The sequence below is a fragment of the Cyprinodon tularosa genome, unplaced genomic scaffold (genome assembly GCF_016077235.1).
Source record: "Cyprinodon tularosa strain WSP-4 unplaced genomic scaffold, ASM1607723v1 ctg290, whole genome shotgun sequence".
Taxonomy (NCBI): Eukaryota; Metazoa; Chordata; class Actinopteri; order Cyprinodontiformes; family Cyprinodontidae; genus Cyprinodon; species Cyprinodon tularosa.
Window position 1 is genome coordinate 1,350,164 of NW_024038997.1, and position 26,863 is coordinate 1,377,026.

General features: G+C 38.3%; 1 protein-coding gene across 1 annotated transcript in view; it reads left to right on the plus strand.

Annotated features, from left to right (window-relative positions):
• Positions 1 to 26,863, plus strand: part of cpne2 (copine II) — a 72,335-nt gene that overhangs the window by 35,229 nt on the left and 10,243 nt on the right. The window contains exons 11-14 of the mRNA XM_038291001.1: positions 16,930 to 17,063; positions 20,339 to 20,393; positions 20,735 to 20,786; positions 26,581 to 26,714. Coding sequence (XP_038146929.1) covers positions 16,930 to 17,063; positions 20,339 to 20,393; positions 20,735 to 20,786; positions 26,581 to 26,714 — 375 coding nt within the window. The remainder of the gene's footprint in view (positions 1 to 16,929; positions 17,064 to 20,338; positions 20,394 to 20,734; positions 20,787 to 26,580; positions 26,715 to 26,863) is intronic.

Consider the following 26,863-nt stretch of genomic DNA (forward strand, 5'->3'; position numbering starts at 1 on the left):
GTTTGTTCTCCCTCTACAGAGCAGCTGCCCATTCAGAGGCCTAAGTCCCAGACTCTACCGTTGCCTGTTCAGGCCTCTCATTCGGGCGAAAGGGATGTTGAACCCATGCAGGTGGGACACACCAGGCTCACTCCAGAGGAGAGACAAAGGCGTTTTCTAAGCAAACTATGTATCTACTGTGGTGAGAGTGGACACTTCATTGCTTCCTGCCCGGCTAAATCAAAAGCCTGGGCCCGCCAGAGGATCTGAGGAGTCTGGCGGGCCAAATAAACACTAAGAAATCTCCTCGACTGTTGCTGCCTGCCATGCTTTTCTGTGCTAATCAAAGCCTCTCTTTCTCTGCATTCATCGACTCAGGCTGTGAACGTAACCTAATCGATTCTAACCTCGTCCAGCAACTCCAAATTGAAACCATTCCGCTGACTCAGCCTCTCAGTGTATCCGCTATTGACGGAAAAAGACTCCATCAAGTTACCCACCAAACTCAGCCCCTCGAGCTACTTCTGTCAGGTAACCACCGAGAGACAATAACATTTTTTGTTTTTCCCTCTGCATGTTCCCCGCTGGTGCTTGGTTTCGAATGGTTAGAGAAGCATAATCCTCACATTAACTGGACTGAACGTCACCTGGAATCATGGTCCATCTCATGCCACGAGACATGCCTTCGTTCTGCTGCCCCCTTGGTGGGGTCTCCTAGAGGTGGGGGGGAGATGGACTCTCCTGACCTTTCTTCAGTTCCTTCTGAGTACCATGACCTAGCCCCTGTCTTCAGTAAGGTCAGTGCGACGTCCCTACCTCCACACAGACCATACGATTGCGCCATCGAACTTTTACCTGGTGCTCCTCTACCTAGCAGCAGACTGTATAATATTTCCAAGCCCGAGAGAGAAACAATGGAAAAATACATCAACGAATCATTAGCTGCTGGAATAATTCGCCCATCATCCTCTCCATTGGGCGCCGGGTTCTTCTTCGTAGGGAAGAAGGATGGTTCCCTGAGACCATGTATTGACTATCGAGGTTTGAACCAGATTACTATTAAAAACAAATACCCACTGCCTCTCCTTGCCTCTGCTTTTGAACCCGTACAGGGAGCTACTGTGTTTTCTAAACTGGATCTACGAAACGCTTATCATCTCCTTAGGATCCGTGAAGGCGACGAATGGAAAACTGCCTTCAAAACACGCTTGGGCCAATTCGAATATCTAGTCATGCCCTTTGGGCTAACTAACGCTCCAGCCTGCTTCCAGGCCCTCATAAATGATGTTCTCAGAGACTTTCTCAATGTGTTTGTTTTCGTGTACATTGACGACATACTCATCTACTCCAAAAACCTCAATGAACACAAGAAACATGTCCGCCTTGTCTTACAGAGACTGCTGGAGAACAAACTGTTCGTGAAAGCGGAGAAGTGCGAATTTCATCAACCTTCAGTCACCTTTTTGGGGTTTGTGCTCAAGGGCGGCCAGGTTAAACCATCTGAGGACAAGATTAAGGCAGTTTTAGACTGGCCAGTTCCAGAGAACCGCAAACAACTACAAAGGTTTTTTGGGTTTTGCTAACTTCTAACTTCTGAGCAAAATTATGATGTGGGTGACCGAGAACTTCTGGCCATCAAACTGGCGTTGGAGGAATGGAGGCATTGGCTGGAGGGAGCTGAGCACCCGGTTCTTGTATGGACAGACCACAAGAACCTGGCTTACATCCAGTCAACCAAACAAGCTAATCCCCGCCAATCCAGGTGGTCAATCTTCTTTTCTCGGTTCAATCTCATCATCTCCTACAGTCCCGGATCCAAGAACGTGAAGCCCGATTCTCTCTCTCGTCTCTACTCCGTCGATCATCCCGAGACACCTGAACCTGTTCTTCCGGCTTCCTGTACAGTGGGAGTGGTCAACTGGGAAATAACTGACCTCATCAACTCAGCCCTGGCCACTGAACCCGATCCAGGTAACGGTCCTTCTAACCGAACCTATGTTCCATCTTTCGTCAGGTCCCGTCTCATCCAGTGGATGCATGCCGCCAAATTCTCTGCTCACCCAGGAGTCAGTAGGACTGTAGCTCTCATCTCCAGACACTTCTGGTGGCCCACTCTCCACAGGGACGTTAAAGAGTATGTGTTGGCTTGCCCCACATGTGCCCGTAACAAAGCCTCACACCAACCTCCTTCTGGCCTGCTTCAACCACTTCCTGTTCCCTCGCGTCCTTGGTCCCATATCGCCATTGATTTTGTCACCGGTCTCCCTGTCTCTCGAGGTATGTCCACCATATTCACTATTGTTGACCGTTTCTCGAAGTCTTGCCATCTTATTCCCCTCAGAAAACTTCCCACGGCCTTCCAGACAGCCCAGCTTCTCATCAAACATGTTTTCCGGTTTCACGGCATTCCCCAAGAGATCCTCTCGGACAGAGGTCCACAGTTCATCTCCCAGGTCTGGAAGGCTTTCTGTTCCGCTCTCGGCTGCAAACCCTCTCTCACCTCTGGTTATCACCCCCAATCGAATGGTCAGACTGAGCGTATGAATCAGCATTTGGAATCCACCCTTCGCTGCCTCACGTCAAACAACCCCGTGGACTGGAGCCAATTTCTTCCATGGATAGAATACGCTCATAACTCCCTCAAATCTGCATCTACTGGACAATCCCCATTTCAGGTCAGTCTCGGCTATCAACCACCTCTTTTTCCCGCAGACGAGAGAGAGATTTCGGTGCAGTCCGTCAACCAACACATCCGCCGTTGTCAAAGGATCTGGAGGGAAACCATCGCCACTCTCAACCGGTCATCTGAGTCAACAAAACGCTTCGCCGACGCCAGGAGACGTCCCGCCCCCGAGTACACCGAGGGCCAGGAGGTATGGCTGTCCACTCGGGACATCCCCCTCAAGGGGATGTCTCGAAAACTCTCCCCTAGATTCATCGGACCCTACAGGATCACTCGAATCATCAACCCTTCAGCCGTCCGTCTTCAACTACCTCAGTCCCTCCGAATCCACCCTACCTTCCACGTGTCTCAGCGGGTCTCCTCCTCTTCACCGCGGCGGCTGGCAGGTGTTTTTTCATCTAAATAATCTAAATCTTGCAGCTATATTTGCTGTGATCAGTGGGAATAAAGTAGTTTTAATATGTTTTTAAGTGAGAAAGTCCACCTGAAAACTTCATAATTGCAGTCAGTACATCCAGATTATCTATTTCTGTCGGAGGCGCTCAGACCCCCACATACCAGCGGTGCACCGACAGCAGAAATCCCTTCAACAGCAGCCTCTAAGCAGGGTAGCCTCCAGGTTCACCGCGGCCGCTGGCAGGTGTTTTTCATCTAAATAATTTTAGCTGCAGGCTTATACCGGCAATAAAAGCGAACATATTCCGTCGGCAGGTTTCAGGATTTTAAGTTAATTTAGGAGTGATCACAGCGCTGTGTCATCTGCGATGTGTTTGTCTCACGGCCAGCACCCAGGTTTGATTAATAGTTTGTAATAAATACATGAATAAAGCACAGTCATACTCAGTTTTGCCCCCGCTGTATTTTTAAATACGCAGTAGAGGTATTTAAAGGTAGTAGAGGACATGTACCTGTATATAAAAAACGCGCCCTATAGTCCGGTGCGCCTTATGTGTGTGTTAAATACAGAAATGGGACACATAACTGAGACTGCGCCTTTTAGTACGGTGCGCCTTATGGTCGTGAAAATACGGTAAGTGGTAGTAAAGTGGTCATTGATACCTTCACGATAATTTAACAGATAATGTAAAATGTGTGTGTTATTTTTACATTGGGGACAAAAAAAGGTGAGAGGAAACATCCTTTGTTATTGTCTAGATGTATTTACTTTGCATTTTCTTCTTTCTTCCCTTAAATAATGCTCTATGTTTTCTAAGCAGGAAGAAAACCAATCTAGTTAAAGCAACATCTGGATCATTTGGTGTGCTACATTCTTTTGGGATTTCTCTTTCTGGTTACCTACTGTGCTGAAATAGAAAACGGCAGGATTTAATTTTGATTACCCTTTGTTTTCTGCTGCTGTTTCGTCCAGTTCCAGATATTTGTAGTAATAACAAATATTTTGCTCTCATTACTGTCACCTTTTTTATATGATGGAGGACCCCAACATAAAAAACAGTAATATGAATATAAACCTTTGTTACACACTTTAGAGCCAACAGGTGCCTGGAGAAAATCTGTGGTTAAGAGTTTTGCACATACAGAAGTGGAAGAGATGGGTATGTTTTAAATCTCCAACTCAATTTTATTATCACACAAAAATGATCCAATATAATAAATTTTTTTTAAAATATATTAATCTTAATTTAATTAAAGGAAAACGGGAACCAAATCAATCTACTGTAACTCTGTGATAATAAGTTTTCTCCCCGAATCATAGATTAGTATATATATATATATATATATATATATATATATATATATATATATATATATATATATATATATATATATATATATATATATATATATATATATATATATATATATATATACATATATACAAAAACATATTTATTAGGTATATGTACAGGTGCTGGTCATAAAATTAGAATATCATGAAAAAGTTGATTGATTTCAGTAATTCCATTTAAAAAGTGAAACTTGTATATTATATTCATACATTACATACAAACTCATATATTTCAGATGTTTATTTTGTTTAATTTTGATGATTACAAATGACAACAAATGAAAATCTCAAATTCATCATATCAGAAAATTAGAATATTACTGAAGACCAATAAAAACAAAGGATTTATAGAAATGTTGGCCAACTGAAAAGTATGAACATGAAAAGTATGAGCATGTACAGCACTCAGTATTTAGTTGGGCCTCCTTTGGCCTGTATTACTGCAGCAATGCGGCGTGGCATGGAGTCGATCAGTCTGTGGCACTGCTCAGGTGTTATGATAGCCCAGGTTGCTCTAATAGTGGCTTTTAGCTCTTCTGAATTGTTGGGTCTGGTGTATTGCATCTTCTTCTTCACAATACCCCATAGATTTTCTATGGGGTTAAGGTCAGGAGAGTTTGCTGGCCAATTAAGAACAGGGATACCATGGTCCTTCAACCAGGTACTGGTAGCTTTGGCACTGTGTGCAGGTGCCAAGTCCTGTTGGAAAATGAAATCTGCATCTCCAAAAAGTTGGTCAGCTGCAGGAAGCATGAAGTGCTCTAAAACTTCCTGGTATGTGGCTGCGTTGACCCTGGACCTCAGAAAACACAATGGACCAACACCAGCAGATGACATGGCACCCCAAACCATCACTGACTGTGGAAACTTTACACTGGACTTCAAGCAACGTGGATGAAGTGCCTCTCTTCTTTTCCTCCAGACTCTGGGACCTTGATTTCCAAAGGAAATGCAAAATTTACTTTCATCAGAGAACATGACTTTGGACCACTCACCAGCAGTCCAGTCCTGTTTCTCTTTAGCCCAGGCAAGACGCTTCTGACGCTGTCTGTGGTTCAAGAGTGGCTTGACACAAGGAATGCGACAGCAGAAACCCATGTCTTTCATACGTCTGTGTGTGGTGGTTCTTGAAGCACTCACTCCAGCTGCAGTCCACTCTTTGTGAATCTCCCCCACATTTTTGAATGGGTTTTGTTTCACAATCCTCTCCAGGGTGCGGTTATCTCTCTTGCTTGTACACTTTTTTCGACCACATCTTTTCCTTCCCTTCGCCTCTCTATTAATGTGCTTGGACACTGAGCTCTGTGAACAGCCAGCCTCTTTAGCGATGACCTTTTGTGTCTTGCCCTCCTTGTGCAAGGTGTCGATGGTCGTCTTTTGGACAACTGTCAAGTCAGCAGTCTTCCCCATGATTGTGTAGCCTATAGAACTAGACTGAAAGACCATTTAAAGGCTTTTGCAGGTGGTTTGAGTTAATTAGCTGATTAGAGTGTGGCACCAGGGGCCATCAATTTTGAACCTTTTCACAATATTCTAATTTTCTGATATGATGAATTTGAGATTTTCATTTGTTGTCATTTGTAATCATCAAAATTAAACAAAATAAACATCTGAAATATATGAGTTTGTATGTAATGTATGAATATAATATACAAGTTTCACTTTTTAAATGGAATTACTGAAATCAATCTACTTTTTCATGATATTCTAATTTTATGACCAGCACCTGTAATATGTTTTCTTTAATTAAGGGGCCATTTGTACTCTCCCCACCAAACATAAAATGGTTTCACCAGGACAATGGCGGGCTGCAATACCCTCAATAATTTTCCCCATAAACCCAGAATGATCTGCATGGACTTCTCCTCATAAAAGAAAATAGTCTTGAAATTTCAGGTTGTATTTTCTCAGGTTATCATAAAACAGGCCTAAATCGGAGGTAACTGGAAGCTTGCTGCTTAGTCATTTCTGACATCTTGCACTAGAGCAGGTTATCAGGCTATATCTCTTAAATAAACTCAGTAAAGTGTGACAAAAATGCTGGAAGGTACAGTATTGTTTATTTATAAGTAAATTTATAAGTAAACTGCCTCTCTATCTTCCCAGTTTTGCAGGTTCTACATGTCTTAACAATAAATAAACTAAATTGTAAATTCTTTGCAGCTCAAATGTGAAAAACCAAAATAATACAATTATACAAGACAAGAAATTAGTTTGATGAATTTCTATGTAAAGATGTAATGTATTTGATTTAACTGAAAGAGAAAAGAGCAACATACTGTATGTTGAATATATGTGATAACAGAATGATTGCAGGACAGAAAAATTGCTCTGCCTTTTTGGGCATTATTTGGAGAAGTACCATTCAGTTCCATTAGAAACGAAAAATGGCAGTCATATCAGCGTCTGATAGTCACCCAAAACAGTCTAAATTGGTGAACAGATATAATATTAGCCATTAAAGGTATTAGTCAATAAAGGTATACAAAAACAAGCTGCAGGTCATTGGACAAATAGATTGAGCGGTTAGCAGAGACCTGATTAGGTTTACAACAACAACACTTGCCTCATTAATGCAACCAGGGAAAGATTTGTGGCTGTTTTCATTTTAAACCTCAACCCCGAGGCCTTGAAGTGACACACACAGTTTAATGAAAAGTGTATGTGACAACTGATGAGTTTATTTAAAATAATGAATACATAAAAACTCACCATCTGCTTAAAACACAATTTATGTCCTTATAAAATCAGCCCTATGTTAACTTTTAATGTTGATATTAAGGCACAAATTGGGTAACTGAGATTTCATCAAATTTGTCTTAAAAAAATCACTCAGGTTAAGAATTGTCATTTTTCTATGATGTAGTTTTAGAGCTAATCTTTCTTAAGGCACAGACTGAATTTACAAGGTTTAATTCACACTTAATGTGTTCACTGAGGATACAGAGCACAGCGGCGTAATAAATTGCTTTATAATGACGTTAACATGAGGAAATCTCTGCATGGGACTCGTAGCTATAAAGTCCCAGTTTAATTTAGTTTAAATAACTCAGTGATGCAATTTAAAGCTGCCAGGATGGCTTAAAGTTCTTTTTTTTAGGGAACATAAGGTAAAAAAAAATCCCTATTTCTGATCTTAAGAGGATATTTTAGAATGTGTCTGTTGATTACAGGAAAATATGTTTGAGTCCCTCTACAAAGTTTCAGTGTCTTTATTGACTTGGGAGAATGATTTTACCTCCTCATACTGATTAACAACTTTCAGCAAGAAAGTTCAGTTAAAAATATTTTACTCTTAGTTAAATAATAATTGACTAAAAACAATTTTATTCTGATGAAATCTGGCTTTCAGTTCCTCATTCCTCTTCAAAATGAAGCAATATCGCCGCAACTTATAAAAAAAAACAAATATTTGTTGAAATACTTTTTTTTCTTAGGAAATAGACTTAAAAACTTTCAACTTTAACAAGTAGAAATTCAGCTCAAAGGTTTATGGAGTTAGCACATACATTAAAGACTGAACCAAGTAGAGGTTGAAAAGGCTTTTTCTCTGTCCTGCCAACATGAATGGGAACATTTTGGAGTTTGCTTATCTTTGCTGGGACATATCTAGAACCATGTGTTTTAGTCAGAAGAGACTAAGATTGAATTTTTCAGTAACAAACACTTTAGACGGATTTAGTGTTTCAGCCATTGTTAAGCATAGGAGATGAAGTGTGATGCTGGGGGCCTGTTTTTTTCCCCAGAGCCCTTAGGTAACTTTTTAGAGTGTACAAAATAAAATCTTTCAAATACCTTTAATACATTTAATGAAATGAATAAATTGGTCAATTTTGAGAGACAGAGATCTATAAACCATTGTATTGAATTCAGGTACCATATAAGAACATATTTAATTCTTAGTCGAAACAACAACAACAGGGTTTGGGTCACTTTCTAGTTAAACATTAACTATAGTTTGACAAGATGGATATTCTTTAGGTAGATGTCACTGAATACTTGGAGTCCTTTTTATGGTTGATTTAAAATACTTTTAGCATTTCAATATTTCAGCAAAAATCTTCTCTAATTGAAGATAAGGAAAAATAATCTTCCTCTGCACAAACTACCTGTACATCTCTTTGGACAGTCGTATCTAGAGCGATGGTGCAAAGCAAGCAGTCAAAAGTGGACAGTTTTACAACGGTTTTACAGAGTAAGACCACAATCAGCAGGACTATTTCAAAACTGGTAGGAAAAAATAATTTCTTTATGTAGGATTTTTTTTTTCCTCCACTGACTGGAGAAAATTTAATTCAAATATTTTTTTTATACAAATCTTCACCACAGGTATGGACATCACTGTAAAATAAAATAAGTAGTCTTTTTCCATCTCGTTGCTTCATGTTTCAACCATTTAGACTCTTGATCTTCTGTGTCCAGTCAAACTGAAGTGTATTTTTAAGAGAGCACACTGCAGATTTTCTGGTTGGTGAGCAGCGCTGACTGCGCTGTGTTAAAACCCTGGCATGCTTAAGTTGCATCCACAAGCATAGACAATGACTGCTTCTCTTTGGTGATGCCTGTTTTTGCCACTTTGTTGTTGGAAGAGAGCCTTTAAAGCCGAGAAGGTAGTTTTTGTTGCCATAGTGACGAACTCTGCTGCTGACGAATGGAAAATTATTTATTTTTTTAAGAGAAGTAGGAGCAGATGATGTAATTGGATGGATGCAGCACATAAGTATTAATACCCCCTGAGCCTTCTCGTATTTAATTGTTTTCTATTGGATTTCATAAAGCAAGCTCTCACAACGCAATAATAATCTTTGTTCTTCCAACTGTGTGTATTCCAATGAGTTTTCTGCTTTGCATGTAATCCACTCCTTTGCAAGCAATGGATTGCCACTGTACAGTGCCTCAGGTGCATTGTGAGCTTAAGGGTCTTACTCAGGGAATCAGAATCATAGTCCGGGGGATTTGAACTTGAAGCCTTTCTATGATACAAGCACCTAGGAAATCATACATTGTGATTTCTGGATTTTTATTTTATTTTTTTAGATTTTGTCTCTTACAGTGGACATGCATCTAGGATGAAAATTTCAGACCCCTCCATGCTTTCTTATTCAGAAAACTTGCAAAATAGCAGGGTGTTCAACCACTTATTTTACTCGCTGTATATACTGCTAAAAAATATACAGCATACTAAAAAAAAACACAATGTAATTTCAATAAAATCAAGCTGTCCATTTAGGAAGCATCACTGATTGACAATCAATTGCACATGCTGTTGTGCAAATGTAATAGACAACAGGTGGAAATTATTGGCAGTTAACAAGACACACTCAATAAAGGTGTTTCTGCAGGTGAGGACCACGGACCACTTCTCAGTACCTATCTTCTCTGGCTGATGTTTTGTTCACTTTTGAATGTTAATTGTGTTTTCACACTCATGGCAGCATGAGACAGACTCTACAACCCAATTGGCAGTGGATCTGCCTCAAGAGGTTGCAAAAATACTCCAGATGGTTAGGGTAGATTTTGTTACCAGTAGTTAATTGTCTACGTTTTTAGATTTGATTCAAATTCCTTAGCTTTCATCTAAGGTAGAAGAAATGTTTGCATATATAGAAGTGTTCAGAGCATAGCACTCTGTAGGTATGTGTGCACAATTAACAGCAGTAGACAAGCACTGAGTCACAAGATTTAAACAGCAAGAAGACTTGCATTTATCTGTCTCATGAACTTCCCAAATTAAATTAGTAAGCCGTACATGAAGAAAATACCTGCAGCTAATTTGATATATTTACTTTATAATGATGTTTTAATAGCATGTACAGGATTCAGTTTGGTGGATAGCAAAAAAAAAAAAAAAAAGTCCATGCTATTAATTTAAAAATAACCTCTACATGTAAAGTAGCCAATGAACGGATTTATAACTGGAAAATCCTATCAAACTTACATTGTTTTATAATAGCAGCAAAAGCAACATGAAAATATCTAATAAAACGCACCGCAAGATTTTGGGCCATACTGCATGGATCTTTCGCCTGACTCTCTAAGAGTTTCTCTGTTTTTTGTTGTCCAGTCCAGTGCACCTCTGATTACTCAAGGACTGATTTTTGTTTTTTGTTTTTTTTTTTTGTTATCCAAGCTGTTCACAGTGATACCATTAGCTGTGAGAGAGTTATAAAAAGTCTGTCAGCTCAGAGCAGGCCGATAAGGACATGGTTTGAGCCTCACTCTCTGTTTTCATTCTTGCAAGTCTTTTAAAGTGCTACTTTTAATATTTCCCTGATCTCCTTTGTTAATTGAATTTATTCATGTCCATATTTTATTTTTCATTTACAAAGCAGATATAAAACCTGCTGCTTTGTGCTGTTAAATGTGTTACAAACCATGCAGAAATACAAAGCTTGAGTAATAGAAACAATTGACACTTCTTTAACAGGGTTTTTAATCAGGTGCCACTTCACCCTTACCCATCTGATAACCAATGCATTTAGAGATAAAACGACTTTAATAGCAGGAAGCCTTTATGCTCTCTATTCTGCTCAGCGTTCGATAACTTTTAAAACTAGAAGATTCCTGAATCCTCCACCTTTCTAAAGCTCCAAGGTTCAGTGCCGTTCAATGCCTCTACTTGAATTTGGGCAACTACATTTAAAAAGAAACACTCGTTAAAAGAAGTTTAAAAGAAAAAAAAAGAAAAACTGGATTGACATTAAGACTTTAATCCACACACACACACACACAGGACAAGATCCACACACGCACAGGACAAGATCCACACACGCACAGGACAAGATCCACACGCACAGGACGAGCTCCACACACGCACAGGACAAGATCCACATACGCACAGGAGAAGATCCACCCATACACAGGACAAGATCCACACACGCACAGGACAAGATCCACACATGCACAGGACAAGATCCACACACATAGAGGAGAAGATCCACCCATGCACAGGACAAGATCCACACACATAGAGGAGAAGATCCACCCATGCACAGGACAAGATCCACACACACATAGGACAAGATCCACATACGCACAGGACAAGATCCACACACACATAGGACAAGATCCACACACACATAGGACAAGATCCACACACGCACAGGACAAGATCCACACATGCACAGGACAAGGTCCACACACATAGAGGAGAAGATCCACCCATGCACAGGACAAGATCCACACACGCACAGGACAAGATCCACATACGCACAGGAGAAGATCCACCCATACACAGGACAAGATCCACACACGCACAGGACAAGATCCACACATGCACAGGACAAGATCCACACACATACAGGAGAAGATCCACCCATGCACAGGACAAGATCCACACACACATAGGACAAGATCAACACACGCACAGGACAGTTCACGCCAGCACACAATATCCACACATGCACAGCACAAGATTCACCAAAGTACATAAACATAAACAATTACAAATTAAATTACAAAGTACCAGTGGTCTTTAAACTTCACTGCATTTGTGTGTGGATTTTTGAGACTCCCCCGACATGCGTTGACATACAAATGCATTTGCACTTAAAGCAATCACTACAGGAATTATCCACCACAGAACTTTTACTTCTCACTTGTACTATCTCTAGGTTTTCATGTTTTGTGTTGTTTTTACAGTTTTTTTGTGTTTATATGTTTTCTATAAACAGGAAGAATTTATAATCTTTACTAAGTTAAAAAGTGGTGTATGGATCATTGGTCTAAGCTAGGGATGCACGATATAATCGGCCCCCTATCGGTATCGGCCTGTATCGGCCTTAAAACTGAATATCGGACATCGGCCACCCCAACGATATTTAACCCGATATTTGATCAGCTTCTGAGTTTCTAAAGTCTAAAAAAAAAAAAAAATACTACTTCTTCTTCCTCAAAAACTTATTTTTTACAGACTTAAAAACTTCTATCTTCATATGCTGATATATTGCCATTTAAAAACACCATATCAATCTCTTTTACTAATGAAATACTGCTTTATGTCATCGTTATGCTACGAAATCCCCCGAAAATTCAAGAAATTTTGCCATATTTTTATATGTTGATATATTGACGCGGTATCGATCTATTTTACTAACAAAATCTCACAAGAATTTGCAAAATATCATGAGAGTTTGTAACAGAATGATGAAATTTCACAAGATTTTGAAAGTAAAATAGATTGATACCGCGTTTTTAAAAATCTATTTGATATCAGCATATGAAAATATATTTAAGTATATTATTTTTCAAAGTGTCAGAAATGGATAACAAAACTGCTATTTTCAATGACTACTTATTTTTGTCCAGCTTTAACATCGGTATCGATATCGGTTATCAGCTACATGAGTTTTAAAATATTGGCATATCGGATATCGGCCAAAATCCCAATATCATGCATCCCTAGTCTAAGCCCAATATCCAAACCATAAATGACACTGGATTCGAGTTCTGTTCTCAGCCACTTTTTTTAAACTATGACCTACTGAAACCTTGATATACCATGATACACCTCTTTGAATATTCCAAAAAAAGATTAAAAACAATCCACTGGACTTTGTTTCCAAGTTTGAAGACGTTTCGCTTCTCATCCCGGAAGATTTTTCAATTCAAAATGTCAGGAATGGCGTTGAGTTTGAGGTTTTATACTGTAGCCCATCAAGACCTTGTTTTTGTTTTGAAAACATGCAAATTGATACAGACGAAGGGGTCCACCCCTTTGGAATGGTTTTTTTTTTGGCTTCCTTTGTTAGCCTGCAATACTCCGTCTAAGTGTCTGAAAGGGGAATCGTTAAATGGGATTGTTGGCCTGGGTGAACCTGAAGGTCCTCCGCCCTGCTGCACAGGGGCTGGGGTGGCAATGATAGCGGGAAGGGATCAACTCAATTGCTGCATTTTAGTTTTTTAAAAGCTGAAATCTGAGTTTTCTTAGTCCAAAATGTGAACATTCTGGTTCTCAAAAAGAATGTCCTTTGTCCATAAGGTGTAGATGTACCGCCGAGTCTTGCCCTGAGGAGGTCGCTCTTCTGTGTTGGGCCATGCATTTGTGGAGAGGTTGTTTGGTTTCGCTAATATAAATATCAGAGCATTCCTCACTGAATTGAACTACATACACCACTCTGCTCATTTTTGGTCTGGGGGTTTTGTCCTTAGGAAGCACTAGTCCCTGTCTAACAGTCTTGAATAGTTGAATATTGTGTATTTTGTCAAGCTTAATATTAGCCTGCTGCTTTATTTCTTCCAGAAACATTTGGTGTGTTAGACATGATTGGTGTCACCAAAATGTCCCTGTATTTTAAGCATCTGACTATCACTTCAAGGTAATTTGAAGGAAGTCAAGTTTATCACTTCATCCAGTTTATGCAATGCTGCAACACTACTAGTAGTCACAACCATGTAATTTTGCCTGTAAGGACAGTAGAAAATGTTTTAAAAATTAGAAAATTAAATTATATGAGTTAATGATTAGGCATTAATTTGAAAATGGATTCGGAATTGAAAAAACCCCCTCAATTTTAACCCAGCCCTGCTGTGGGCAGTGAAGCTGTTATTCCTACAATTTCCTTGCAATATTAGGTTTGAGCATCGGTTATTTTATTTTCTTCTTAAATATCCAAACAGATACTTATTTAACAGGATGAAATTGTTGGTGCACAGGCAATAGTGGAGACTTCAGCATGATAATTATAGCAAGCATATGTTAAAACAGTTGTAGAATTAATACAATGATCTAAAATTAAATTAAAAGTCCGATCACATTCAGAATATCGTTATCTCCCTTTTATCTCCTCTTTCTTTCATCTTTTCTCCTTTTTTTCTGTTCCTTTTCCTTTCCTGTTTTACTTACATTGCACTGTCCGTAAAATCTGTAATATTCCCTGCATGAAATATAATAAAGCTATTTATGTGCATAAATCAAGCGGAACTCTATGGCGATAGCCCTACTGCTCCACTTGTGAAAGTAAAATCTGTTGGACCCTCTTTTTGGCATCAAGACAATTATTCTTATTGCCACATCGTCAGACAGGACACTGTAAAAAAAAAAGAAAAAAAAAAGAAAAGGAATTCAAACTTCTTAAAGTACTTTAAATATAAAATTATTACATACCGTTCAATAAATGATAAGTGTTTTTAATTAAGAGTAATTTTCATTTGAATGTGCTTTACTGGAGGCATCCATGTTCATGAAAGTGTACTACTGTCACCTACCGGTTTGTGACGTCACGGTGCGGTATCAGCTTTTGATCAAGTCCCAGTGCTGTATCTGGTGTTTGTCACAACGCGCTATTATACAGGTCGTCTTGAAAACATTCTTCTTCGAAATGTTGGCCACATATTTCTTGTTTTTTTGTGACATCACTGCGGGAAGATGTCAGGAGTGAGGTGTTACTATATTTTGGCAAAAATGGCCGCTCCCAGACTCAGTGATCGTAACGAAAATTATTATTTTTTTACTTATTAACTTTAAATTCCTTAAATCACCGTGAACGTAGTAGTTTTAGGTGTAGATAATGATCCATTGATTGTTCCTAGCTGACCGGACTTTTCCTTTAGGCTTCAGTAGGTGTCTATTAAATAGAATAATAAATTATGCGTTTGTTACCATATGTATAACTAGGGCTGGGCTTATCGATAAAAAAAAATGCATATTGATCGATATCGATAATTATTGAAAAGATTTGAAACCATATTTTATGTGCAGCTCTGCCTGGACTTTTTTATGATAGTGCTAAATGATTTAATTTTAATAAAGAACACAAACATAGACTTCCAATTTAATCTTTATTTAACCAACTTTTTTAACCATAACAGAATTGTTTTAAAGAAAAATAACTTAAAAGACCTGAGTTATGTTATTAAATACTGACAAAGAATTAACTAAAGTGATAAAAATAAATATAACAAATAAATGGTTCAGCTTAGATTCCTGCTTTAACCTGAGTTATTACTTTGAAGTTGCTGGCTCCTCAGCATTTTTCTCTCAATTGCTAGAACTACGTGGGAAACTGCCCAGAACTTTATATATATATTTTCCCGAAATTCCCGAAAATTCCTCGGAGGACAGCCACGCCGGGGCCTACACAGCCCCGTGGCTGTGAGTGGCTGAGATAATAAAAAAAAAAAAGTTGGTTGTGTTGTCAGACTTCGTTTTCACTGGTTCCCTACACATTTTACAGATGACTGTGGTTTGTTTTTTGTCCGACTTGCCATGACCGAAATACTGCCAAACTGGCGAACTACAAAAACCCTTCTTTGGAGAAATTTCCTCCGCCTCTCCTTGCTGCAACATCTTCATGTGCTCTGTGTTGTGGTTTGAGAAGGCGGGTCTTTATGACCGCGTGCCTGGGTCCGCGATTGCGATTGGTTGGGAGGAAGTAGTGACTAGCATAAACCTACATGCTAGGCTACAATGAGAAGGAGGGAAAACTGCGTTTATTTATCAAACTTTTATCGACACTGTTTTTTTTCTATTGCGCCACACGTCTATCGATCGATATATATCGTTATTGAATTATCGCCCAGCCCTATGTATAACCCTAAGTGGTTTCTTGGGATTAATCAGGTTCCATTTGTGGAAAGTTTTTTTCTTTATCCATCATTTCAATGTTTGTGTTTTTCTGGTCTGATTTTCTAAAAGTGTCATGGAAAAGTGTTCATGTTTGTTCATGGATTCATGGATTAAGCATGTTTCTTCATGCAATCTCTAACAGACGCCAAGCTCTTAACATCAGTGTGAGGGATCAGACCATCTGCTGCAGGACTCACTCTTCTTTGTGCTGCTAACAAATATGTGCCTGGCAGCAAATTTGAACGCAATATCATGATAAATGTATAGAAAGTGTTTGGATGAGTTGAAGTTTATTGCTGATTTTGACCCGCTCCTCCTTACCTTGTTTAACTGTTTTACACTAATAAAATATCTACTTTTTGATTGGTTCTGTTTGTTTCTAATTACTTTACTCCTGACGTTTTTATATTTATATAAGATATTTTTTTCTAGATTTAAATGGTTCACATCAGAAAAAACATTAATCTTTTAAAGACCAGGTAACTATGCTTGTCATGATTTTATCTAAAGCTCGGACCCACATGCAGTGAAGCCAAACACAAAAACTGGGATCCTGACAATGCTGATATTTTGCTATTTTTTTCCTTTGTACTTTACTCTTACATGTCTTCCATCTTTTTCTGATTGATTCAAAAGACAGATTTTGCCTCAAAACCTAGCCAAATAAAAGAAAATGGGACAGGCTAATTACCTTTATGGAGAGGAAGTAGAGGCTGTTGCACAATTTTTTTAAATCAAGTTGAAGAAAATCTGCACAAGCAAATAACTGTAATGCATTTTCTTATTTTGTCTCTCTGAGAAAAAAAAATAGAGAAAGGATACCTGCCCTTATACAGTATGTGTACATGCTGGATATAATAACTCATCTGTCCAACAATGCTTGTGTAAAATGACAACTTTGCAGATAGCCATGAAATTTTGTCTAACTTGCCGTAACTAATGTCCCCCCAGGTTGGTATAGACTTTACAGCTTCTAACGGGAACCCCAGAGAGCCATCCTCTCTCCACTACATCAACCCACTGGGCAGCAACGAGTATCTCTCTGCCATTTTAGCTGTTGGCCAAATCATTCAGGACTACGACACGTGAGTGTTGACCTCAGATTTTCTTTCCGGTTACAGGTGTTGTCAAGAGTTTTCTTGAATTGATGTTAAACACGAATGTCTTTAATTATCCTTACAGTTCTGTGTAAAAGAGTAATTTCATTAATTTAAGAAAACAGGTATGTAAACCAACAGAGGCTCCATGTGAAAAGTAAATACCCGCTTCATGTAATAACTAGGCCCGAGCAGTGAAGCGCTGCAAAGGTCTATTGTAATTGGTTTTGTTTTTGTAGCAGCAATAACTACTACAACATTTTGAGATAACGGTGTTAGTCTTCAACATCACCACGAAGAAATTTTGCCTCACTCTTCCTGACAAACATGTTTAGGTTTAGTCATGTTGAAGGGTTTTCTGTTATGATGGCAGGTTAACAATCACACTACAGATTGTGAATTTGATTCAATTCAAGGATGTGTCTCTGTTCTTATTGCAAAGTGGCTCTGCTGTGGATCATTCTTCTGTTGCAAAACCCAAAATGTCATAAGTCTTCTATTCAAACAGCAGAATCTTTTCCCTAATTTTTTGTTTACAATCAAGATATATTTTTGTAAAAGTGAGACAGAGCTTTATAATCCTGAACTCTGACCTTAGCCGTGGTATGTGAGGTCTGGGTGGTTTTAAGAGCCCCTGGTTGAGCTTTCCATGTAGATTAATATTGTAGATTAATTTTGTAGCCTCTTTTTCACTGAAAGGCACTGCCTTTAAAATCCCAGGTTTTGTATTACCTGGCTAATGTTCCACTTCCATTATCTGAAAGGCCCTTGGATAATCATGCAAATTGACTTGTGATTTGGTTGCCAAAAAATGTGAACAACACCACATAATGGAGTGCCATCACAAACACAACGTAACACACTGTAGCTGCGCACACATGGGTTTCAGTACGAACGTACTGCATCCCCCTGCTGAAAGACATAGTAAGAACATGTAAGAACAGGCCACTTATTCCGACTACAGTCCATGAAAGAGAGCCTTTCCTTGTTAACAGCCTCCAGCACCGATGGCACAAAGTCATTTGTGGCTCTGGTGGCCATGTATGCGAGCCTGTGTCCCTGGATCGCATCAAGCTGGACATACCAGTGGCTTGTCTGGCGTTCTGATTGTTGGTGTCATTCAGCCTGTTTTTGTCCCGCTTTGTTTTCTTTAGCTTGTCCCACATCTGCTTTGTGGTGGGGAAAACGTTTATTTCAGCCATACGGACTGCAATCATGGCCATCATTGTGCATCGCCAACTAGAACTTCCTCTAAAAGCACCACTAAAAGCGTCTCAAACTTATCATCCATCCAACGATTGTAGCTTCTTCTCTCATGCCCCATCATGCATTTAAGAAATTTTTTGGGTAATTCTGTATCAGAAAGCAAAGTATGATTTGCAAAGCCTGCAGCTTTTTTAAAAGCTTTGAGCGGCAGTGGAATAGGGGCTTTTGCTAGGAAGGTTAAACTGCTACATGTTTCCTCCAGTTGTTGGTTATCCACATTGTTTTGCTGCCATCCCAGTCTTAGCAATTGAAATACATTGCAAAGCAAGGCTTTCTAGGAAAAAAATGTAGTAGATGATGATTATGGTGATTAATTTTAGGCCCTGTTTATTTGTATCAATTTCCTTCAGTAAATAAATAAAAAAATCCTTTGAGAATTGTTTTTTATTTAGTTGGATTATAGTCATCCAATATAAATGTTTGTTAATTTAAAACATTTTGCTTGACAAAAAGGAAAAAACCAGTGAAATTGGTAATGTAAATTTAATGGCACTTTCCTTCATTTATGAAATCAAACTGAGTCAAAATAATAGATACAAAAAAGCTCCCAGATCCTTTAATATGTGGTGAGTTTCTTGCAGTTTTAGTGCCTTATGTTTGTCATCTAAATGGATATTTTAAAACACTTCTTTTAAAGGATTTCTGAAACACATTTAAGTTGAGTCTACACATTTCTAAGATGATTGAGGTCTAAGATTTGAGAACAGTTAATGCTAGGCTGCTTTAACCACTTTAAAACAAATTTGATGACATTGAGAATATTTATCTGAGAACATCCCATTATGCTTTAGGTGTTCTGGTGAAACAAGGTTTATAATAGAATAGAAATCCTTTAATCATGTAAGACGATAAGACAAGCAGAGAGAAGAAAGCTTACATATACATCAGAAAATAATATAAAAACAAATCAAAAGTTTGTCTGTATAGCAGAAGGTAGAAACATAGATTCAGAATAAAAAAAGGCAAAATAAGGTAAAGTTAAGAAAATTTTAAAAGAACCAAAGTTAAAACAGCCCTAGCTGATAAGGCTTTAACCCATGGTGAATCCTCGCTCATTGGGTCATTGGCAGGTTGTCCTGTTATCTTGACAGAACTACTTTATAGTATTCTCAACACTGCTTATTCTTTTTTAATCAGAGCTTTGTGGTGCCCTATCAAAGATTTTCACCTTATTGTCCTAAAGCCACTTTGGCACTGACTTGGTGATATACTGAGGTTTATTGTCCATTTGGACGACTGAGCTATACCTTTCTGGTTAACGTCTTTAATAGTTGCAATGCACCTCCACCGTACACAATCGGCAAGGTACCTCTATGTTTTTTACGATTGTAGGCCTCAAATTTGCTTTAGTCAATATATTCTCTATAGTCCTTTGCTTTTTTTGTAGGCTAAAACGCAGCGTCTCACCTTAACATGAAACACATCTTTTCACTGAACAGTATGAGCACTTGAACCTGCCATGCTGTTTGTTTTTACGTCAGCTTATTTGAACATAGCTTGTTCAGGTAGTTGGAAAATTAACCTAAGCTTGAACTTGTGGAGGTCTACAGTTCTTTTCCTAATGTCTTGAGGGATTTAATTTCATTTTCATTTTACTTTGATATCAAATAGTTAAAGATGTATAGCAAAGATTCTGTCTTAAAATATATTCACAATGGTACTTTAGACCAACTTAGATGTTGTAAATCTTCTCTGTAATCTACTGTAAATTTACTCAGTAGCTGATGACGACAAGCTTCTATATCTGGGCTTTTTTAAAATGGCTTTAAAGGCACAACAATATAAATATAAATAAATTCTGAACTTGAAGCAGTAATATTTATCATAGTTTTACATGTATTATGGCAAAATAGTATATAAATAATTTGCTATACAAAATATGATAAATGGAGTTGCTGCCTTTGTCATTATCCAGTGTTTATTTCATGAACAAAAAAGAGTGAAAAGAAAAAAAAATGAACTAATGTTCTGATCTGTTGTCATGGTTTCCTCCTCAGTGACAAAATGTTTCCTGCGCTTGGATTTGGAGCTCAACTCCCACCAGACTGGAAGGTACACACGTGTGGATTGTGATGGATTTTTTACGTATGTGTGTTAAAGACAAACATGCACGAGCAACGAGGGCGGTATAGCAGCAATGCATTTACAGCTGAAACAACCTGGTTCCAGACATGCACCTCACACACACAGATAAAACTGTACACATTCTACATGCATATTCAGACTATTACACAACTGTCAACCGATCTGTGTTGCCATGGTGCTGAGATGAAAAGGACAAAGAAGCCATAGACAGAGACAGGATGGGAGGGAGCTGAAAGTGTGGGTTTCTTAGCAATAATCTCCAGTTTGATGAAAATGTACATCAGTTGATGTTCATCTTGTTTCTGCAGGTTTCCCATGAATTTGCCATCAACTTCAATCCCACTAATCCCTTCTGTTTTGGTGAGTTTTTTCCTTTTATGTGACCCTGAGGCATCTTTAGATAATACATTTCTACCTGCTCTATATCAGAATGTGGAGAAAAAAACTTATAATAAGTAAATCTTTTTACCATTACATTTAAATCACATTTACAAAACATTTCAACCTTCCAGCAATACTCTGAAAGCATTTGTTTGTATCTATCTTTGTTCATTTTCCTAGCAAATAAATGTGGATTCCGACTAAACAAGAAAACAGTCTAGTATTGAACCTTCCTACATCAGTGGAATCCTTTCAAAAGAAAACAGGAAAAACACTGTGATTAAAAAAATAATGAATATAATGTAAGCAGGGAAAAGGAACCCCAAAGATCACTGAAACAAAACTGACATCTTGACATCACTAAGTCTTCATAACGCGTCAACTCAACTTTAGTCACATCTAGAGATGCGCTGATCGGATTCCTGGATTGGATTTTTGCTCTGACATTGACTAATTAGCGGATATGATATAAAAATTAATAAATAAATAAATAAATATAAATCCAATTCAGTACACTTTACATTAACTGTTATTTGTTTCTTTTTGCTGCTTATTTGTTAATAAATAATATAATGTAAATATATATCTATGTTAAATTGTCTATCTTTTTAACAACCTTTTTCACTTATATGACAAAATACATGGTTCATTCTTTCAACAGTTGAATCGGATTGCTATCAGATGTCGGCTGATTTGCTCATCCCAGGTATCAGTACTGTGCCTGAATGCGTTCATTGAACATGAACTGAACGTACTGTATTACTGCCTGATGAACGCTATTGTGAACTCGTTCATTCTGGTGTCTGTGAACGGCACGCTCTCTCAGTTCAACTTCGTTCAATAGGTTGCCAAATTTCTATAGAGCCCTCCAGGCGAAACCCCGGCTAAATTACACCATAAACAGGCCTTAATATGTTGCGGGAAAAACACCCAATCTGGCAACACCAGCAGTGTCGTAGCCTACAGCCGTGTGCGTCATCAAAACAATTGCAGCGTGGAAGCCACAGCAGCATGGAGGCGACCGTGGACGCGACAAAGCAGCAGTATAATCACTTAATACAGTTTTATGACCAGGTGGTCGGTGAGGATGTTGGCAACAATCTTATATTTCTCTGCAAACTTTGCCCGCTGGCTTTCAGTAAAAAAATCCGCACTTAAACCTGCCTGGTATAATTTTCCAAGATTCCAGTATTCCTTTTTAGTATGTACTGAAATGAAATTTCAAATGGAAAAAAATATTAAAATAAAAAAAAACATTTGCATCTTAAAGACTACTTTCCTGTTTTTCTTTTAATAATTCCTCATAAAAAAGACCATTCAAGCAGCACATTTTTCCTGATGTTTTTGAGAATATACTGTAGGGGTGAAAGCTGCAGCTGCTACTAGTGTGAAGTGAATGGACAGCAACAAAGCATTAAAGCAACAATGGGGAAATGCTGTCCCCTCAATGCTAATGTAAACCCTGGTTGGATAAGGATTCAAAACTGGATATGAAGATGAAATCTGACGCACAGTTTCAGTGTTACAACTGATAAAATAATTGCTGTCTTTGGTTCTACAGTAGGCTATGGTGTAATTGAGCAATATATGAAACAAAAAAAAGAACTATGAACTAGTTCATTTTTTGGAACTGTGAACTTAGTTCAAAATTTTGAATTATGAACTATGAACTGAACTAGTTCATTTTAAAATGTGTGAACTGAACTTTGAACTAGTTCACGTAGAAAGAGAACTTTCCCAACACTGCCAGGTATCAGTAATGAAATGGATAAAAAAAAAAAAACATAATCGGTGCATCTCTAGTCACATCCCTGGTAGATTTTGCCTATCTGAATAGTTCTTCATTGGACTGAAATCTGGTGTCTGTAAAGATCACTGGACTACAATAAACTGTTTGGTTGATACTAGATTAGATAAGATAAGTAATGTAATATAATAATTAAAAAAAATCAGAAGATGGATGTACTGCAGTTATTAAAGAATAGGGAAGGTCAGTTGGTTGACTAAATGTGTAAACGATGCTGATTTGACTATAATGGCCTAGCCCAGGGGTCGGCAACCCGCGGCTCTGGAGCCGCATGCGACTCTTTAGCGTTCCCCTTGTGGCTCCCTGGAGCTTTTTCAAAAATTTATGAAAATAGTTTTTTTTTGTTTTGTTTTAATATGGTGTGCAGGAGGTCAAAAAAAAAGATGTTTTCCAATGCTGTAAACATTTGTATAATAAATAAATTTAAACAATAATTTGCGTCATAGCCATATAGCTCAGTGGTCATAACTTGGAACCAGCACTGCGCAGTGCCAGGCAAACAAAGCTGCTGGAGTGTCTCGGACCATGGATCACAAAGGGGAAAAAAGGAAGATAGCTGATGAGAAAAGAGGATTCAAATAATGGACCGAATCATTTTCTTTCATTATCAATGTGGAAGGATTGCCTGCATTTTTGCTTGGTAATGAGAGGTTGGCAAAAAATAAAAATAAAAATTTAGAAAGGCATTTCCAGGGAAGGCTAAATATGCAGCCGATCACCAAGCTGGGAGGAAGAGAAAAGGTGTGATTGCAGAACTTCTGGATAAATTGCTCTGTTGCTCCCAACAGAAACACTACCACCATAGAAATATTCCTTTATTGTGTTTCTATCATTTCATCAATGCAACAAAACTTAAACTGCGCGGTGAACGGCGGTTAAGCGGCGCGCGATGACACAGCGTGCGATGGGAGCGTTCACTGCTCGTCCCTCACCTCATGCTGCTATGTGACATTTGCTTGAGGATAAACATTTAACCATGAATGCTTATTATATATTTAAGCCCACAAAGTCCTTTTCTATAGTGGATAATACGCTTAGAGTCCGTGTTGCCATAAGAGGCTTATATAATACTTTTACATTTTTGCGGCTCCGGACAGATTTATTTTTTGTTTTTTTGGTCCAATAGGGCTCTTTGAGCAGTTTGGTTTTCCGACCCCTGGCCTAGCCTGTGCAGAAACAATACACCATCAGCAGCTTCGACTACTGACATAAAGCAGCATTTGTATTTTTATCTGGTTTGAACTATATTCTAATCATCTGAATGTTGCAGCAGAGAATAAGACTCTTGGCGACATCTTCTCAATCTGTTATTGTCTAGTTTTAATCAGTTTTTATAAATCCAAACCTCAGTTTCCTGTTTTTAACTGACAGAGGCTTCCTGTTGTTTTAGTCTTTCTGTTTCAATGTTATTTTGCATAAACTTTTTGTAACAATCATTTGAATAATTTTTTTGTTCTAATGTGTCAGAACTTTCACATCTATGAGTCATTTTCATCCTATCCAATTCAGTAGCAGTTTACCAGATAATTTTTCTCTATCTGACTCTTTTCTATAAAACTGAGTGTTTTTTCTTTTAAATCCCCAAAAATCTTTTTTTATTTCCTCATGTTACCCCTCAGCAATTTCTAACACAATGTCTATTGCTAAGTGCAGCCAGCTACTGCCATGTGATGAGTAGGATCCAGATATAAAAAGTTATGTTCATGATATCTTAAAAAATGTCATATTTGTTAGTTATTACAAACTACATTTTTTTGTATTGATGCTGCGCTTCTATTTATGGTTTTGTTTGATAGTTTTTAAAATGTGACATTTAAATGTGTTACACTAAAGATAGTTATTTGCTGATGTATTCCTTTTAGCCTTCAAAAATGTTATTAAAATATACGTATTTAATGAGAGTTCAGCATAAGAAAATGTTGGGCTGATAATAGACATATGTGCTGATTTGAAGCCAGCCATGTTTAAAGGTCAGGACCTTCACTTTGGTGTTCTTCAGACATACAGTTTGTTAGATCCTCCTCCTCCAAAGCTGCCCTTTTATAAAGATGTCAGTAAAATTCTCAAATAAAGTATGCAGTCTTTTACTTTAGATTTGAAAAAGTAAAATGTATATAGCATACATTTTATTTGATGCATTTTATGTTCATTTTTAAATCTCAGTGTATTTCAAAAAGAAAATGTCATCAAAGATATTATGTTATAACATTACAGTTCATTACAGTTTATTTGTATACATTCAAATAAACACGTGTGTTCCTGTTGACAGTAAATACTCACTTTCATTTTGCACCACTGCATAAGAGCAACTTCATTTTAACATGAAGAAACCTCCAGCAGTAACAGGCTCACTGTAACTGGCCTTCTGCTGAGGCCGACCGAGTGTTAAACGAGACAAGAGAAGATATGCAACAGAAATATAGAAGCACTGATCCATAAATACTTTCCTTGTTAGAAAAGGTAATGGTAAGGTAGCTCCATAAGTGGCTCTGTATAGAAAAAGAAACACTTAAGAAGAAGAGCTCTGAGCCAGTTTTCAATAATAATAAAATTATAATAATTGAACTTTCTTGATCTCACATTGGAGAAATTTACCTCTGCATTTAAGTCATCTCCTAGGGAAGCAGTGGGCTGCCATCATGGGGATCCCACGGAGCAGTGTGTAGTTAAGCGTCTTGCTCAACGGCCCAGAGTGGCGGTCTGTGGGAGTAGGGCTCGAACTATGCCAAGCCCTATGCCTTTACCACTAGGCCGCCACTCTCCAAAATATTTCATGTCAAGGTGATGAAAGAGAGCAAATACCCAAGTCACAGTAAAAGTGGAGCCCATAGCTATGTCTAGGTCAAAAATGGGACTAAACACAAAAAAATAGGCCTAACTCTATCATCTATAATGGAAGTAGTTGATGGCAGCAGCCCAGCTGATATTTTTCTCAGGATGGTGCCACAGCTAAAGAGCAACAGACCGGATGAAGCTACCGTGATGAGAAAAAGCAGTGGAAACATAAACTATAGGTGTAAATAACAAATAAAGCAGAATGATGAAAAGTGGTCCCTGTGTCTTCCAGCAGTCTAACCCTATAGCAGCATAAGCATAGAGATAGCTCAGGATAACCTGAGCCACTCTAACTCTAAGCTTGATCAAAAAGGAAGATTTTCAGCCTAGCATTAAAAGTAGACAGGGCGTCTGCCTCACGGACTAAATCTAGTAGCTTTTTCCACAGTGGAGTGTTGGCCTAGTGGTTAGTGTGCTTGTGCTCTGAGAAGGTTGCAAGTACCATTCAATCCCCACAGCCTCCACTCTGGGTTCCTGAGCAAAACCCTTAACCCCACACTGCTCCCCGGGGGATACACATTGGTAGCCCACTGCTCCCCAAAGGGATGTGTCAAAATGCAGATAATGAATTCCCCCATTGTGGGACAATAAGTGATGTATGTATAGATATAATGTAATGTAAAGGGTTTTACATTACATTATAACTAAATGTTCTAACCCCCATTCTTCTCTCTAGGAACCACTAGTAAACCTGCACTTTGGGATCAAAGTGCTCTGTTAGGAACATAAGGAATGATCAGATCTCTGATATAGAACAACTGGTTACCATAGTTATTTAGGTCTTTGTACGTGAGAAGGAGGATTTTATCTATTCTTGATTTTACAGGACGACAGTGAAGGGAAGAAAAAATAGGAGAGTTATGATCTCTTTTTAATTTTGATCAGAACTCTGGCTGCAGCATTTTGGATCAGATGAAGGCTCTTTTTCGAAAATGGCAATGACTGTTTAAATTTAGCTCAGAATAGCAGATATATTTCCAGAGGAGTTTTTATTTAATTTTCTCATGATTAATCTTTGTTTTCAAAAACAAAAAGTGACTACCAACCCTATTATAAGCCTCTTTATTTGTTGTGGGTATTTTCCACATTTCTAAGTCTCTTGTTTTGCCCTTTGTCTCTCTACTTTTTCAGGTGTGGAGGGCATTGCCCAGGCTTACTCTGCCTGTCTCCCTCTTATTCGCTTCTATGGGCCTACAAACTTTGCTCCAATCATCAACCATGTTGCTCGCTTTGCCGCTCAGGCGCTTCAGCAGGAGAAAGCAGCGGTGGGTACCTATTGTTTTGTATTAGCAAATGTACAAATACTCAGGAAGGATTTTAGGATTAATTCTGTGCATCTGCTGTAGAAAAAAGACTCTGCTTCCTGCAGAGAGGTGTATTTCCCGACTGCTTGTGAAACTAGAAACATGAATAT